The 16,745-nt window shown below is 35.1% G+C and overlaps 1 protein-coding gene and 1 long non-coding RNA gene across 12 annotated transcripts in view; one reads left to right on the forward strand and one right to left on the reverse strand.

Annotated features, from left to right (window-relative positions):
- The window catches only part of LOC125754508 (uncharacterized), a 34,119-nt gene extending 27,719 nt beyond the window's left edge, over window positions 1-6,400 (reverse strand). Inside the window, exon 1 of the long non-coding RNA XR_007408922.1 lies at window positions 6,187-6,400. This is a non-coding gene — a long non-coding RNA (uncharacterized LOC125754508). The remainder of the gene's footprint in view (window positions 1-6,186) is intronic.
- Window positions 1-16,745, forward strand: part of NBEAL1 (neurobeachin like 1) — a 178,525-nt gene that overhangs the window by 95,016 nt on the left and 66,764 nt on the right. For 10 of the 11 annotated variants that reach the window (XR_004812406.2, XM_025441944.3, XM_049106659.1 and 7 more), the window contains 7 exons: window positions 127-302; window positions 1,013-1,166; window positions 1,457-1,585; window positions 6,927-7,232; window positions 7,329-7,478; window positions 12,774-12,931; window positions 14,852-14,976. Coding sequence is in view for 10 of the 11 variants with exons in the window: in XM_025441944.3 (XP_025297729.3) it covers window positions 127-302; window positions 1,013-1,166; window positions 1,457-1,585; window positions 6,927-7,232; window positions 7,329-7,478; window positions 12,774-12,931; window positions 14,852-14,976 (1,198 nt within the window). In the remaining variant the exon portion in view is untranslated. The remainder of the gene's footprint in view (window positions 1-126; window positions 303-1,012; window positions 1,167-1,456; window positions 1,586-6,926; window positions 7,233-7,328; window positions 7,479-12,773; window positions 12,932-14,851; window positions 14,977-16,745) is intronic. The other variant, XM_049106658.1, reaches the window with a different exon arrangement.

The following is a 16,745-nucleotide window of genomic DNA, read 5'->3' on the forward strand; positions in this document are numbered from 1 at the left end:
CCTGGTTCATCAAGACACTTTAAAAATGTGTTAAGTGATTATAGTCAGTATATGTGATGGTTCTTTTTATGTGCTTTTAACACCATCTCCTTTCAATGATTTAATATTAGTTTATCTTTTTTATAGAGATGTGAGGAGGAGCTTCTTCAATTACTGACAAATATTTTGAACTATGTAATGTGTAAGGGACTAGAAAAGTCTGATGATGATACTTGGATTGAACGGGGACAAGTGTTTTCAGCACTAACTAAACCAGGAATATCCAGTGAACTACTTAGACCATCAGATGAAATAAAATTAATGTAAGCATTCTGTTGGTGATTTACCCTTTCCTTTTGAAGTAAAGGAGTCTAAAGTGTTATTTATTGAACATTTATTCATGATTTAGTAGGTGTAGTGAGGGAAAAGGAGAAACTTTGTGCTCAGCCCCCTTTTTTCCTCTGTTGCCATTTTAGTGAAATCTAAAGAGAAATCCAAAAGTAGGAGGAGATTTAAATTTTTAGTTTGGATTTTAGTGATTTTATATTCCTTGTTGTTTAAATTAGTTTTGTAATAAGTTAGGCATCATGTTCTACAGTCTTGTCCAAATTAGTTTCTATGTGAGGGAAGCAAGTGTATTTTCATAAAAATTGCTTCACTAAAACATTTAGAGTTCTCTGCAGGGCTAGACCTTCTAAAAGACATAATAAGGCCTTTTTTTCTTACCTCAATTTCCAGCTTTAAAGAAACTTTTAAGTATCTCATAGAGAATGAAATTTGAATTATTTTAACAGCTTTTTTATAGTTAAATAAAACATAATTTTTACTTTCCTTTTGTATTACATTTATTAAAGATATATACTTCAGATGTTAAAAGGTGCTTCATTGTTATTAAATGTCCTCTGATCCCTGCCAGTAAGTGTGTATCTTTGCAGATTACAGGCATATTAATGAATAACTAGGGTTTTTTTTTCATGTTTTACTATTTTGCTAAACTTAAAATGATTTTAAAAGGAATTTGTTTTGCATTTAGTTTGCTACAGAAAATGTTAGAATGGGCAATCACAGAAAACAGAGAATCCAAAACTAATCCAGTAACTGCTGATAATGCCTTACGACTCATTGTGATCATACAGGACTTTCTGCAGTCAGAGGGGCTTGTTAATTCAAACATGTGGACTGAGAAGGTACAGTAATAATTCTTTGATATTATTTTTCTGGTTGTCAAGGACTTTATTCAACAAAATTTTGTGCCCCCTCTTTTTAGAGCATTACTATTTAATCAGATACAACAAACATGGATAAGATGTGATAAATCATTAACAGATTTCATTAGCTATTACTAGGATAATTCTTTTAGCTTTTTACCAATTGAACTAATTTTGAAATATATATGGTATGTATTACTGTTGGGGAAAACTCACCAGTAGGTATTAAAATGGAATGTTTTTATTTCTCAATTTTTCCCTTGTGATAGCTTTTAGAGGATCTGATGCTGCTCTTTGATGGTCTGTCAGTTTGCTGTTCTGAAAGTACAATATGGAGAGAACTTCCTCAAATTCAAATCCAGTTGCTTCTAGGTTTCATTGGCAGGGGTAATGTGCAGGTTTGTCAATTCTTTTGCATTATCTTCTATACTTTGCATGAGGCATAGGAATTATTCGTGTACTAACAAAATGATAGTACATAATTTTTTTATTAGTTTAAAAATATCTGATTTCACTGTAGTTTCAGTTTTGTTAATCAGAAAGAGGCTTCAGAGGCAGCTCGTTGGTTGTTTCTTCCTGATGTATATGGCACAGTATAATTTTAAGTTTTCCTTTAAAGGATTTATACAGGGGATCCCTAGCTCAGCGGTTTAGTTCCTGCCTTTGGCCCCAGGGCGCGATCCCTGGAGTCCCGGGATTGAGTCCTGCGTTGGGCTCCCAGCCTGGAGCCTGCTTCTCCCTCCTCCTGTGTCTCTGCCTCTCTCTCTCTCTGTGTCTATCATGAATAAATAAATAAATAAATCTTTAAAAAAAATAAAAGGATTTATACATAGGGTGCCTGGGTGGCTCCACGGTTGAGCATCTGCCTTCGGGTCAGGGTGTGATTCTGGGGTACTGGGATCGAGTTCTGCATTGCGCTCCCTGCATGGAGCCTGCTTCTTCCTCTGCCTGTGTCTCTGCCTTTCTTTTTCTTTGTGTGTCTGTCATTAATAAATAAACAAAATCTTAAAAAAAAAAAAAGATTTATACATAGCTTACACAAGGAGTTGTTACTCATACTATGTATATTTAATGTAGCTAGGAGGTAAAAACCTGCCTAGACTATTTATACATGTTATTATACGTGTGTAGTTTAAGGCTTATATTTTTAGGAAAATTATTTTTTTTTCTTTCAAAGTCTTTTTACTAATCCAGTTTTACATTATATACCATATTTTTTAATCCATCAAACACTGAATACCTAGTATGAGCATTGTGTTAGGTTTTCAAAAACAGATAAATAACATATGGACCAAGGAATATTATTTCTGTTTTTAATTAAAAATTTTAAAGATTGGAAAAGTTCCACATAAATTTTAGTCCATCATCTCCCTGTTTACATTGGAGAACCTTGGTTGGATTAATCATGACATGTATCCCTTGCTGTTTACCTGGCCTTTTTTATTTTCTTTTCATACTGGAATTTTAAGTACTTGGGGAAAGAAGCTGGAGGTGGGGATGGTTTCCAATATGTATAAACTTACTGTAATGTTGATGAAAACATGGACAGGTTAAATTCCATTAGGTTGCCATATTTTTAAAAGGCCTTACTTTTCAGTAGATTTTTTTTTTCTAATTGTAAAAGTAACATATGCTCATTATGGAAAATACACAAAAACATAACGAGATGTTTTTTTCAGATGATTGAAATGATCACATATTTTGATAATTTTATTTTCCTTTCTCTTAAAATTATATTAAACTCATTTCTACATATTACTTACTACCTTTTAGAAAATACCTTTTTAATCATAAAAATAACATGTTCATTGTAGAAACATGGAAAATGCAGAAAAACTAAATAAGGAGATGGGCTTTCTGATATATGGATGGTGGAAGCTTGAATATGCAGCCATTCAAATACAATTTGAAAATATATGAATTAGGTACTTAAAAAAATGATCACACTCTTTATCTAGTAATTCTGCTCTAAAACTATAGCGTCAGGTAATAATACAAAATACCAAACAGCCTTTGTATATATAGATGTTCATGATAGTACTCTTTTTTTTCTCTACCTAAAAATAAAATGAGGATAGCTTTTGGGGTTTTTTCATTAATATTAGCCTAATGGCAATTAAAGCAGTTGCACCCAGCATGCCAGTTAGTTATTTTAAATATGAGGACTCTTTTTTTTTCCTACTTCTAGCCACCTTCACTTTTTACAAATAAAATATGTTTGTTCACCATTTAATATACAATACCTATCCCATAGTAGGGCTCTAAAAATCCTTGTTAAATAGAGGTTCAAAGGGGCAGGTGCACTCCAGTGTTTATAGCAGCAGTGTCTGACAGTAGTCAAAATATAGAAAGAGTCCAGATGTCCATTGACAAATGGATAAAGAAGATGTGATATATATATATACACACACACAATGGGATATTACTCAGCCATCAAAAAGAATGAAGTTTTGCCATTTGCAGCAAGGTAGATGGAACTAGGGGGTATTCTGCTAAGAGGAATAAGTCAGTCAGAGAAAGACAAATTCCATATGATTTCACTCATACGTGGAATGATCACACTCTACTTTCATTGTGAATGAAACTCTTTCATTGTTCGTGAGTGAAACAAAACAGATGAACATAGGGGAAGGGAAGGAAAAATAAGAGGAAATCAGGGAGGCAAACCATAAAAGACTTCACTATAGGGAAAAAACTGAAGGTTGCTGACGGGAGGTTGGTGGGGGGATGGGATAAGTGGGTGATGGACACGTGACGTAATGAGCACTGAGTGTTATGTGATCTGAAGAATCACTAAATTCTACCTCTGAAACTAATCCAATATATGTTAATTAAATTGAATTTAAATTTTTTTAAAAAACTGAAGGCAAAAAATAGAGTACAGGATATCCCTGGGTGGCTCAGTGGTTTAGCGCCTGCCCTTGGCCCGGGGCACGATCCTGGAGTCCCAGGATCGAGCCCCGCCTCGGGCTCCTGGCATGGAGCCTGTTTCTCCATCCTCCTGTGTCTCTGCCTCTCTCTCTCTGTGTGTCTATCATGAATAAATAAATAAATCTTAAAAAAAATTTGAGTACAGAAACTATAGATACCTTGTTTACCAGTAGTTAGTAATCTAAAACATTTTTTACTTGCTAGTTTAATTTTATTCTCTGAAGAATAAAAACATATTTCTCTGAGGTTGTGCATGTTAAAGGCCAGGAAAGGAGCTTCTTTCCCTATACAGGTTATTAATAGAGCTTTTTTGCAATCGGGTTACAAATTTGTTTTGTTTGGCTCATACTTATTAGTTAATTGCTAGTATATAAGTATTAGATGTAACATAAATGTCAATATTTCCTAGCTTATCTCAAAGGCAGGACTAGGTGGTTGTTGATTTATGTAGATGGAGCAGATGGTCTTCATTTTGTCTGGTTTCCTCCTCCCCTAGTTGTTTTATCTCAGCGAGCAATGAGAACATGAAATCACCTGGAGGAGCTTTTTAGAAATACCTTTGTGGGACATCACCCTTAGTAATTACATCAGAATGGAGGAACTAGGGCATTGGTAATTTTTGTATTTTTCAGGTGACCCTAATGCAGTATTCTTTATGAGGGTAGGGGAATCCTATATGTCTTTATGGTGTGTGTGTGTGTGTATGCAAAATTAAGACAGTGGTCAAATATATTATATTCATTTAAAAGTATCTTTATACTTTTAAATAAATATAGAAGTTTATAGTTTACTTAATACCATGATATTAAGTTAAAAACAAAGCACTAGATATGCAACTTTTTATGTTAAATGGTATTTTAAAAAAACACATAGGTAAAAAGCCTAGAATTATTAGCATTGGTATTTCCTAGATGGTGAGTTTTTTATGGCCTTTTTTCTTTTTTTTAAAGATTTTATTTATTTATTCATAAGAGACACAGAGAGAGAAAGGCAGAGACATAGGCAGAGGGAGAAGCAGGCTCCCTGCAGGGAGCCTGATGTGGGACTCAATCCTAGATCCCAAGATCAAGCCTTGAGCCAAAGGCAGACGCCCAACCATGGAGCCACCCAGGCATCCCAGTGGCCTTTTTTCTTATCTTTGTTGGTCTCTATTAGAAGTAAGCTGCTTTAGTCAGATTCAGATGCTAACATGGAGGATTGGGGAAAGTCTGAGGAGATTAGAAAAATTTCACCAGTAGACACTTCAGTTAAAAGTAGAAAAGTTAAAGTCTTGAGCCAGTTAAAGTCTTGAGCCACTGGAGAAACAGTGCTGTTTGTCTCTTTTAGGGCTTGTGTATAAAGACTGCCTAAGGTTTTTTATTGCCTTGGTCTGCAAAGATCTGTGCATACAGCTCAGATCAGTGTTTGACACAAATACAATTTTGAAATGATGTCAGGTTCTGATACTTTACTCTTTTCTCTCATTTTTCGTCATTTTGAAGGTAATAAGACTCATATTTTCTCTCTCAAATAAATACAATCTTTAAAAAAAAGAAGGAGGGATCCCTGGGTGGCGCAGCAGTTTGGCGCCTGCCTTTGGCCAGGGCGCGATCCTGAAGACCTGGGATCGAATCCTACATCGGGCTCCCGGTGCATGGAGCCTGCTTCTCCCTCTGCCTATGTCTCTGCCTCCCCCCACCCCCCGTGACTATCATAAATAAATAAAAAAATAAAAATTAAAAAAAAAAAAGGAAAAAGAGTACTTCTTCCTACTGTCACTGTTGGTAGACAGTTCTTCATGGATCTCATGTGTTTCTGCATATTTTATAAGTGGAGACACTAAATGTCTTTGTTTTGAACTACAATTTGAGGATGCAGGCATAGTGAACAACTTTGGAAGACAGAGATTATGTCTCCCTCCAGAGCAAAAGGCAGGTTTGTTTACTATCCAGTATAATAGTGTCTCCCTCCAAGGCAAAATTCAGTTTACTGCCTGATATAGAAGATAGGGGTTCCTTATACTTAGGGTTCCTCCCCTATACTGCAGCCACTGCATGTGCAAGCATCATCTACCCTGTTCATCTCTTACCTGTTCATCTTGCAGTTCAGGGAACCAGGGCAAAGACTGATATTCTGGCTGTTGTGACTGCTATAGATCTTTGTCTTTGAGCCAGGAGTTTCATGTCTTCCACCAGCATCTATGAAAAAAGTGGCAGGCTAACTTGTTAGCTGGAGGCAAGGCAAAATCTGAGAATCTTCAGAGTTCTTGACAGTTACTAGTAAAAGTTCTGAACTTGACTAGTAAAACCCATCCCCAAATGAATCCCTGTGATGAAAGCAGTGACGTAAGTTTACTGAAAGATTAGTTACCTGAACCACTCACTGTGCAAAGTGGTTGGGTATTCTGTTGGGCTTATATCTTTTAGGACCTATTTTTGGAACTAGAGATGGAATAATTCCCCTATCCTTGCAGACTATAAGGAGGAGTGGAATGGATGTTGAGGTGATTTCTTTTTTTTAAGATTTCATTTATTCAGGAGAGACCGAGAGAGAGAGGGAGAGACACAGGCAAAGGGAGAAGCAGGCTCCATGTAGGAAGCCGAATGTGGGACTCAATCCCGGGACTCCAGTATCACACCCTGAGGAAAGACACATGCTCAACCGCGGAGCCACCCAGGTGTCCCGGATGGTGGGGTGATTATCCACCACACCTTTTCTATGTATTCTGCTTTTATAATTGATTAGAAAAAAAAAAGACTTCAGAAGAGCCAAACAACTTTTGCTGTCTGCTTTATTCTGTTTTTTTCTCACCTATACTGTTTTCCTCAGGTTTGTGCAATGGCATCAGCTAAACTAAACACCCTTCTTCAGACCAAAGTGATTGAAAATCAGAATGAAGCATGTTACATTTTAGGGAAGCTGGAACATGTTCTAAGTCAGTCAATCAAGGAACAGACTGAAATCTACTCATTTCTGATTCCCCTGGTCCGTACCCTGGTTTCCAAAATTTATGAGCTTCTCTTCATGAACTTGCACCTGCCTTCTTTACCTTTTACCAATGGTAGTTCTTCATTTTTTGAAGATTTTCAAGAATATTGCAGTTCAAATGAATGGCAAGTTTACATCGAAAAATATGTAAGTTTTGTCTATTTTGAGTGAAAATTTTCAAAGTTGTCATTTTTATAAAAGTGTGTTTAAAATTTTCTGTATATATATATATATTTTTACAAGATTGTGCCTTACATGAAGCAGTATGAAACCCATACATTTTATAATAATCATGAGAGCATGGCACTTTATTGGAAGAATTGTTATGAAGCCTTAATGGTGAATATGCATAAACGAGACCGGGAAGGAGGAGAAAGCAAGCTTAAGTTTCAGGTAAAAAATACACATTGTTTTTATTATCAGTTTTTTATGTTGATTTCAAGCATTTAATATTCAAGTGAGAGTAATAACAAGTCTGAACTTTGAAAACAAATGGTATTTCCTATGTTTAAAAACTATTTCAGAATTAAAAGAAAAAGACTGATCAGTAACAGTTTAAAAGTCAGTGTCAAAATGTTCTGTGTATAGTGGGTGTGTAAAAAGTCTGTTAAACTGATAGTACATATCTCTAAGGAGGCTGGATATATATCAGTGCTTAGAGAATGAACATTGATTGATTGATTGATTTTATCTACTTATTTGACAGAGAGAGAGAGAGGGACCACACACAGGGAGAGCAGGAGAGGGAGAGGTAGGCTTCCCGTTGAGCAGGAAGCCCGACCAGGCAGGGTTCAATCCCAGGACTCCGGAATCATGACCTGAGCAGAAAGGAGGCGCTTAACTGACTGAGCCACCTAGGCGCCCCACTTAGAGAATATAGTACTAAATACTTGCTTTAGAAAAGAAGAAAGACTTAAAATTAATAATTTAAATTTCTGCCTTAGAGAAAGAAAATTAATCTAAACGGGTTTCTAAATAAGAAACTAATAAAAATAAGATCAGAAATCAATGAAATTGGAAGCAGGAAAAACAATAGAGAAAATTAATAAAACTAAAATCTAGTTCTTTAAAATGTCAATATAATTGAGGTGCCTGGGTGGTGCACTTGGTTTAGCATCTGACACTTGGTTTCAGGTCAGATTGTGCTCTCAGGTTTGTAAAGTTGAGCCCTGCATTAGGTTCCATGCTCGGTGTGGAGTCTACTTGAGACCCTCCCTCTCAATCTCCCCTTTCCCCCCACTCACTCTCATGCTCTCTTTCTAAAATTAATACTAAAATAAATAAATACTTTTGAAAATGTCAATAAAATTGATAAACTTGTAGCCAGATTGAAAAAGCAAAAAAAGAAAGTGAAAAATTTTATTACCAGGAATGACAGGAGATATCCCCAGTGACTCCACAGACATCAACATGATAATAAGAGACTGCCACAAACCAATCTATGCACATAAATAAGATAACTTAATGGATCAATTTCCTGACAAATATAAATTTCCAAAACAAATTCAATAATAAATTGGTAGCCTAGATAGCCTTACCTATTAAAGAAATTGAACTTATAGTTTAAAAACCTTCTGAGGGGCAGCCCAGGTGGCTCAGCGGTTTAGCACCGACTTTAGCCCAGGGCTTGATCCTGGAGACCTGGGGTCGAGTACCGCGTTGGGCTCCCTGCATGGAGCCTGCTTCTCTCTCTGCCTGTGTCTCTGCCTCTCTCTCTCTGTCTCTGTCTCTCTCTCTTTTTCTCTCTCTGTCTTTCATGAATAAATGGATAAAATCTTAAAAAAAAAAAAAAAAAAAGAAAAAAACAAACTTCTGGGGCACCTCAGTCCCCAGAACTCACTCAGTCAGTTAAGCATCTGCCTTCGGCTCAGATCATGATCTCAGGGCCCTGGGGTCCAGTCCCCAAGTTGGGCTCCCTGCTCAGCAGGGAACCTGTTTCTTCCTCTCCCTCTGCTCCTGTTATGCTCTCTCTCTCTCTCTCAAGTAAATAAATAAAATCTTTAAAACAAATAAGTAAATATCTTCCAAAAGGGAAAACTTCAGGCCCAGGTGGTTTCAGTAGTAAGTTCTGGTGAACATACAATGAAGAAATAGCACCCAATTCCTCACAGTCTCTTCAGAAAACAGAAAAGTAGAATCACTTCCCAACTTACTATATGAAGGCAATGTTATCCTCTTTGAAACCATACAAAAATAGTACAAGAATATACCTGAAACTCCTATAATACTGTATATTAGTTAAACTGGTTAAAAGTCACAAAAATGGTCTAAGAAAACAAACCAATATCTCATAGGAACATAGATACAAACCAGATCTAGCAATAAATAAAAAAATAATACATTATACCAGTAGTTTATACTGGGGATGCAAGACTGCTTCAACATTTGATAATTAGTATAATGATAATGGACCAAATTCATATTCATTAAAAAGAAGCTATATAATCACATCTGTAGATGTTGAGAAAGCATTTGACAAAATTCAACATCTATCTTATGATCAAAGATCTCAACACACTAGAAATAGAAATAGAATCTCTACAAAAATCCTACAACCAGTTTTATATTTAAAGATGGAAAACTGAGGATGCCTGGGTGGCATAGTCGGTTAAGCATCTGACCCTTCTTTCCACTCAGATTGTGATTTCAGGGTTGTGAGATCAAGCCTCACATCAGGCTCAGCATGGAGTCAGCTTGAGATTCTCTCTCTCTGTTCCTCCTGCCTCTCGCTTCAGTGGATGCATGTGCTCTCTCTCTCTCTCTCTCTCCCTGTCTCTCAAATAAATAAATAAATAAATAAATAAATAAATAAATAAATAATCTTTAGAGGAAAAAAGATAGAAAACTGAGCACTTTTTCTTAGTAGAGGAGAACTAGGTGAGAATGTCCACTCTCAACACCCTTCTAGTCACTGTTGCTCTGTAAGTCCTAGCAAATGCATTAAGAGTAGAAAGAGGGGGAGCTGGGTTGCTCAGTGGGTTGACCATCCAACTCTTGGTTTCTGCTCAGGGCATGATCTCAGGGTCATGGGATTGAGCCACACTTTGGGCTCAGCACAGAGACTGCTTGAGATTTTCTCTCTCCCTCTCCTTCTGGCCCTTCCTCTCCCCCTGCTTTCTCTCAAATAAATCTTAAAAAAAAAAAAAAAAAAAAAAGGATAGAAAAAGAAATAAAAGTCATTTACCTTGGGAAAGAAGTAATAAAAGTATTTGCAGATAATAATGATTATGTAAATAATCCTAATGAATCTACCAAAAATCTCCTGTGATTAATGAGCTTAGCAATACTGCAGGACACAAGATCAGTACACAAAATTTAATCATATTTCTATATACTAACAGTGAACAGTTGGAATGTGAAATTTTGAAAAAGAACTATTTATAATAACTCAAAAAAGAATAAAATACTTAGATATCAATCTAACAAAATACATACAGGATCTAAAAATAAACATGTTGAAACAAGGATGACCAAATAAAAATATATTTATTACATAAAATAGTATAAAAAGTAATCCACTACTATTAACATTTTGGTATATATCTTTCCTGGCTTTTATGTATATATTTGGTTAAACCAAAATGGCACAGTTTTTGTTTGCTATACTTTTTCTTAAAAAGTATTGTGAACATCTTTTCATGCCATTATATGACTGCATTAAGTAGTCCATTATATTATGCATTAGGACATATTTAAATTTATGTCCAAGTTTTAGATCTAATTTAGCTTTGTTTTCTTTATTATATGTAGTATTGATCATCTTTATGGTCATATTTTTATGCTTATCCCGGATGGCTTTCCTAGAATAAGTGGAATTACTGGATGCAACACTTATGATAAATACTGTTATATTGCCCTCATAGAAGTTCTGTTTCTGTTCCAATCAACACTTTCTCTGTAATTTCACCCTTAGCTTTTCTAGGGAAACCTAACCTTAAAATATTCTTATTGCTTGAACTCATCAACTCTAAAATTGATGTTTTATTATTATGGAACTGTCATGACTTCTTCAGTTTTCTTAGCAATGATTTGTGTTAAATATTTGTTAATTCCAAATCATTGATTTCCCAAAGGTCTAGTAATAATTATAATAACAATTATAGTAACAACTGCTCCGTTTTACTAAGAGCTTACTACTTTTCTGGCACTGTATTAAGCACTTTAAGTCTTAATCTTTTTCGATGACAATTATTGTCAACCTCATCTTAGAGATGAGGATACTAAGCTTCACAGAATTAAGTAGTTAAGATTTGTACCCAGGCCTAACTCCAGAGTTGTTTTGTTGTTGCTGTTGTTGTTTTAAGACTTTCATTTATTTATATGAGAGAGAGAGAGAGAGATGTGCCTGCAAGCTGTGGGGAGGAACAGAGGGAAAGGGAGACACAGACTCCCCGCTGAGTCCAATGCAGGGCGATCGAAGGATCCTAAGATCATGACCAGAGCTGAAGGCAGGTGCTTACCCAACTGAACCACTCAGGCACCCCCAGAGTTATACTATATTATGAACCACAGTCTGCTGTACTGCTTCTCTGAAAGATGTCTTTTGAATCCATATCTAGGGGCACCTGGGTGGCTCAGTGGTTGAGTGCCTTTGGCTCAGGTCATGATCTCAGGATCCTGGGATTGAGTCCTGAATCAGGCTCCCTACAGGGAACCTGCTTCTCCCTCTGCCTGTCTCTGCCTTTCTCTCTGTCTCTCATGAATAAATAAATAAGGTCTTTTAAAAAAAATAAATCCATATCTAAATCCATATCTTTAACTGTTCTTTTCAACATAATTCAGATCGATTTTTGAAACAAATTAATACTGTTAATTTGGTTCCTTCGTGATAGGTGAATATCAGTGTGAGTCAGATAAGTCAGTCTTACCACTTGTCTTTTTGAAAACTGTAAAACTTTAAGGGCTTAGCATTCTTTCTTGAGAGAACCCATTCTATTAGCAGGGTCTGTTTTATCCTGAAAACTGGAAAAGTATGTGAATTCATTTGCTGATAACTAGGATGTTATTCATAGAGCAGTCCACATGATGAAATTTTTCGTTGTGAGAGATTTGCTCCTGTAGATTTCTTTTGTTTTTGGCATTGTCTTTCAGTTTCCCAGTAGTAGTATGGATGTGGTTACTCTTCCTTCTACTTTTAATCATGAGTCTCAATCCATTGTTTTAAAAACCAAAGGATACCAAAGGAAGATACTTTTATTTGACTATATGAGGTTAATAACTTTGAGTTTAAAAATCCTCTATTGAGGTATATTACATTTTTGAAGTTCTTTTTTTTTTTAATTTTTATTTATTTATGATAGTCACAGAGAGAGAGAGAGAGAGAGAGAGAGAGAGAGGCAGAGACACAGGCAGAGAGAAGCAGGCTCCACGCACCTGGAGCCCGACGTGGGATTCGATCCTGGGTCTCCAGGATCGCGCCCTGGGCCAAAGGCAGGCACTAAACCGCTGCGCCACTCAGGGATCCCCATTTTTGAAGTTCTTCACATGTTTATTTATTATATTTTTAAAATTTTACAAAATACAATGGATTATAGTTAGAATCATGCTTCATTAAAGTAAGTTGTTCTAATGGAATAAGAAAATAACTGTTGGTTAGTTACCACTTCTTTTATTGCGTGATTTTATTGAGTCAGATTTTTAAAATTATTTAAATTTATGATTCAGTGCTATTATTTATTGCTGTTTCAGGAGTTTTTTGTGGAGCCATTTAATCGAAAAGCACGCCAAGAGAACATGAGGTATAATAATACGCTTAAACAACTTAGCAGTCAACAGTTAATCACTCTGAGACGCTGGAAGGCAGTACAGCTCTATCTTACATCTGAAAGGGGACCTTGGGCTGAAAGGTAGTAGGATATTATTTATTAAATACACTTTCTTCTTTAAAACTCCTGCCTAAAATTTTTTGAGCCAGTGACTTCTCAATTTTTAAAACACTCAACTTAATTAAAAATTGCTTTTAAATAATTTCGTTGTCTTTTGTGAATTACAGGTCTCGGAAGTTCAGAGCTTTGTATATATCTTTTTTCACCATGCAGTTATTATTTCCCTTCCTTTTACCCTGTGATGTAGGATTTAAGTCTTGAATTTGTCTTCATGATACTGCTAGAGTTAGTGAGTGATGTTATGTATTTCAGTATTTTACAGATTATTTACTTGATCCTTCAAGTTACATATATTTTACTGAAATATATTTCATATTTATATGTATATGTATCCCACCCTTTTTATTGTGGTAAAATGCACATAATATAAGCTTTACCACTTTAACCATGTATATTGTTTTTTTAAATATACAATTTAGTGACATTAACTACATTCATAATGTACAGTCATTACCACTCTCCAGCTTCAGGACATTTTCATTACTGCAAAAAGAAACCCTGGACCCATTGGTCTGTTACTCTGTATTATTCCCTTTCCCTTGGCAACCACCAGTCCTTCTGTCTCCAAATTTGCTTATTCTTGATATTTTATATAAATGGAATCATACAATATGTGACCTTTTGTGTCTAGCTTCTTTCTCTCTTAGCATAATATTTTCATTATATTGTAGCATGTATCAGTAGTTACTTTATTAATGGCCAAATAATATTCCATTGTGTGATTAATACCACATTTTGTCTATTCACTCATCAGATGATAGACATTTGTGTTTTTTTCCTTGTGGTTGTCATAAATAGTCCTGTTATGTGCATTTGTGAACGAGTGTTTCAACATTTGTTTTTAATTCTTTTTAAGTATATACCGACAAGTAAAATTGCTAGGTCATATGATAATCCACTGTCTAACTTAGGAATTGCCAAACAATTTCCACAGTAACTGCATCATTTAACATTCTCATCAGCATTGTTTGCGGGGTCTGGTTTATCCACAACTTTACCAATATTTGTAAAATTTTTCCAATTTTTTAATTATGACTGTCCTAGTGGATGTGAAGTGGTATCTTATGATGTTGATTTGTATTTCCAGTGACATTGAGTATTTTTTCATTTGGCCATTTGTATATCTTTTTTGAAGAGATGTCTATTCAAGTTCTTTGCCCATTTTTAAATTGGATTGTTTGACTTTTTGTGGTTGAGTTATAAGAGTTCTTTTTCTCAGTAATAGACCTTTATCAGATATATGATTTGTACATATGTAGGTTGTCTTTTCATTTTCTTGATAGTAGCCTTTGGTATACAAATTTTTTTTTAATTTCAAAGTTCAAATTATCTCTTATTTTCTTCTGTTGCATGTTTTTGATAGAATATCTAAGAAACCACTCCCAAATTCAAGGTCACAAAGATTTACTCCTCTCTTTTCTTCTAAGAGTTTTAGCTCTTATATTTAGATCTTTGATCTATTTGTAATTATATTCCCCTTATTTATAGTAAAATTATTTTATTTTGAACATTGTATTTAGGATAAACTCATTGTATATTTAAGAATTTCCACTGAACAGGTAAAGAGTAAAAGATACTAGCTAGAAGTGTAAAGATTTATATTCAGTTCTTATTTATGCTACTTGTAAACAACATGGCATCTCAGGCAAATGATTTAGTCTGCCTTAGGTTCTTCATATATAAACTGCAGTAATGCATATCCACATTGGTTTTCTTTCAGGGTTGTTTGGGTCAAATGAGATAATGAACGTGAAGTTTTTATAAAATGGTGCTATCCAGATGTAAAATTCCACAATCAAATAGATTGATTCTATTTCAATCAACCAATCTTTGTAACTTCAAGCTAAGTAATTTTACTTGTTTACTTATTAATATTCATAGGAAACAAAATCCAATTCACTGGAAACTAGCTAATGTAGAAAATTATTCCCGCATGAGACTTAAATTGGTGCCAAATCATAACTTCAAAACTCATGAAGACGCTAGTGCTTTGAGAGATAATCTAGGTGAGTTCCAATGCCTATTTAATTATTTGTTGAAGATAGGATCTTGATGGGTTGGTTATTGTTTTTATTAATTGTTTCAAAATTCCTTACTCATGATTGAAGTGTGACAGTTTATAATTACTTCTTTTTCAAAATGTTAAGATACCATTTACAAAGCTTTGTTGTACAGGAATTACTTGATATTTAAATGGTTGTATATGTTAAATGCTGTTACCTTGGCCTAAATCTAAGATGACTTCCTGTATCAATTAATTGTAATTTTTCAAAGAAAAACATAATTTGCAATCATAAAATTATATTGTAGTTTATGTGCAATGAATGCGTTGTCTCTTGTATCCATTATGATGGTACATTGAAACAATGATTCTTTTCCCTTAATCATCTTCTTACCAAGACTGAGGCTAACTTTAGATATATTTAGAATTCTTTTTTTTAAGATTTTATTTTTATTTATTCATGAGAGACACAGAGATAGAGGCAGAGACAAGGCAGAGAGAGAAACAGGCTCCCCATGGGGAGCCCAATGTGGGACTCAATCCCTAGACCCAGGATCATACCCTGAACAGAAGGCAGAAGCTCAACCAATGAGCCACCCATGCATCCCTATATTTAGAAATCTTAGAAATCCTTTAAATCTTTGTTCTAAAACTTGTTCTTTTTAGACCTTTAGTATCTTAGATGGGCCAATGCTTTTTTCTAGAAAAAAGTGCAAAAGTTCTAAAGAGTCTATACAACTCTTTAGGAAATCCTTCCTTTCTAATCATCTGACTTGGTATCTCTCTTTTTGGTTTTGTTTTGTTTTGTGTTTTTAAAGATTTTATTTATTCATTCATGAGAGACACAGAGAGAAAGAGAGGCAGAGACACAGGCAGAGGGAGAAGCAGGCTACATGCAGGGAGCCTGACGCAGGGACTCGATCCAGGGTCTCCAGGATCATGCCCTGGGCTGAAGGCGGTGCTAAACCACTGAGCCACCCGGGCTGCCCCGTATCTCTCTTTTTGAAGACAGTCTGTGAAATACCCAAAATATTGATTTATTCAGTCATGTGTACACTAAATTGCTTCATTATAGCCACCTTGTGTTTAATGACTAAATTTTAGATGAAATTCAAGTACCAGCTTTTTAAAAGTTGCCTTAATAATTGGCCAATACAGTTGATGCCATGTATTAATCAAGAATGCTGTCTATGATGCCTGCCATTTATGGTCTTACATTCAAAAATAAATCAGACACAGTAACTAACTTTCCTTAGTGCAAAATAATGGCCCCACACATGAAAGAAACTCTAACTTTGAGAGTATCTTATACTTATATATAGCTTGTCCTGCCTACTTGTATCTTGAGACAATTATATTTTCTCATTGGAATTTGATAATGCTTATCACTCAGCCAGTATCTTTGGTAAATGACTTGAATCTAGTAATACTTAAAGAATAGCATCTCCTATTTTTTCTTCATTTTTGGCAAGAAATCCTACCCCAGGAAATCCCCGTTCCTCCTCTTCTCCTCACCCCTTTATACAGGTACACAGATAAAATTTTATGTCCCTTCTTCTTAGTTTTAGTCTAGGAAAATTCATGTTTTCTATTTTTCATCTCTCAGTTTTTCTCCTTACCTCGTTTCCAAAAATATCCCAAGTATGTTAGTGATAGTAAGATAATAAAGAAGAAACAAAGTTCATACATTTCAAAGTGAAATTGGAAATACTATAAAACCAGTGACAAAAAACTCTGAAGCTCTTTAAAATCTCCTGAACTATACTTCAGAAT

This window comes from Canis lupus, chromosome 37 (genome assembly GCF_003254725.2).
Source record: "Canis lupus dingo isolate Sandy chromosome 37, ASM325472v2, whole genome shotgun sequence".
In the NCBI taxonomy this organism is placed as follows: Eukaryota; Metazoa; Chordata; class Mammalia; order Carnivora; family Canidae; genus Canis; species Canis lupus.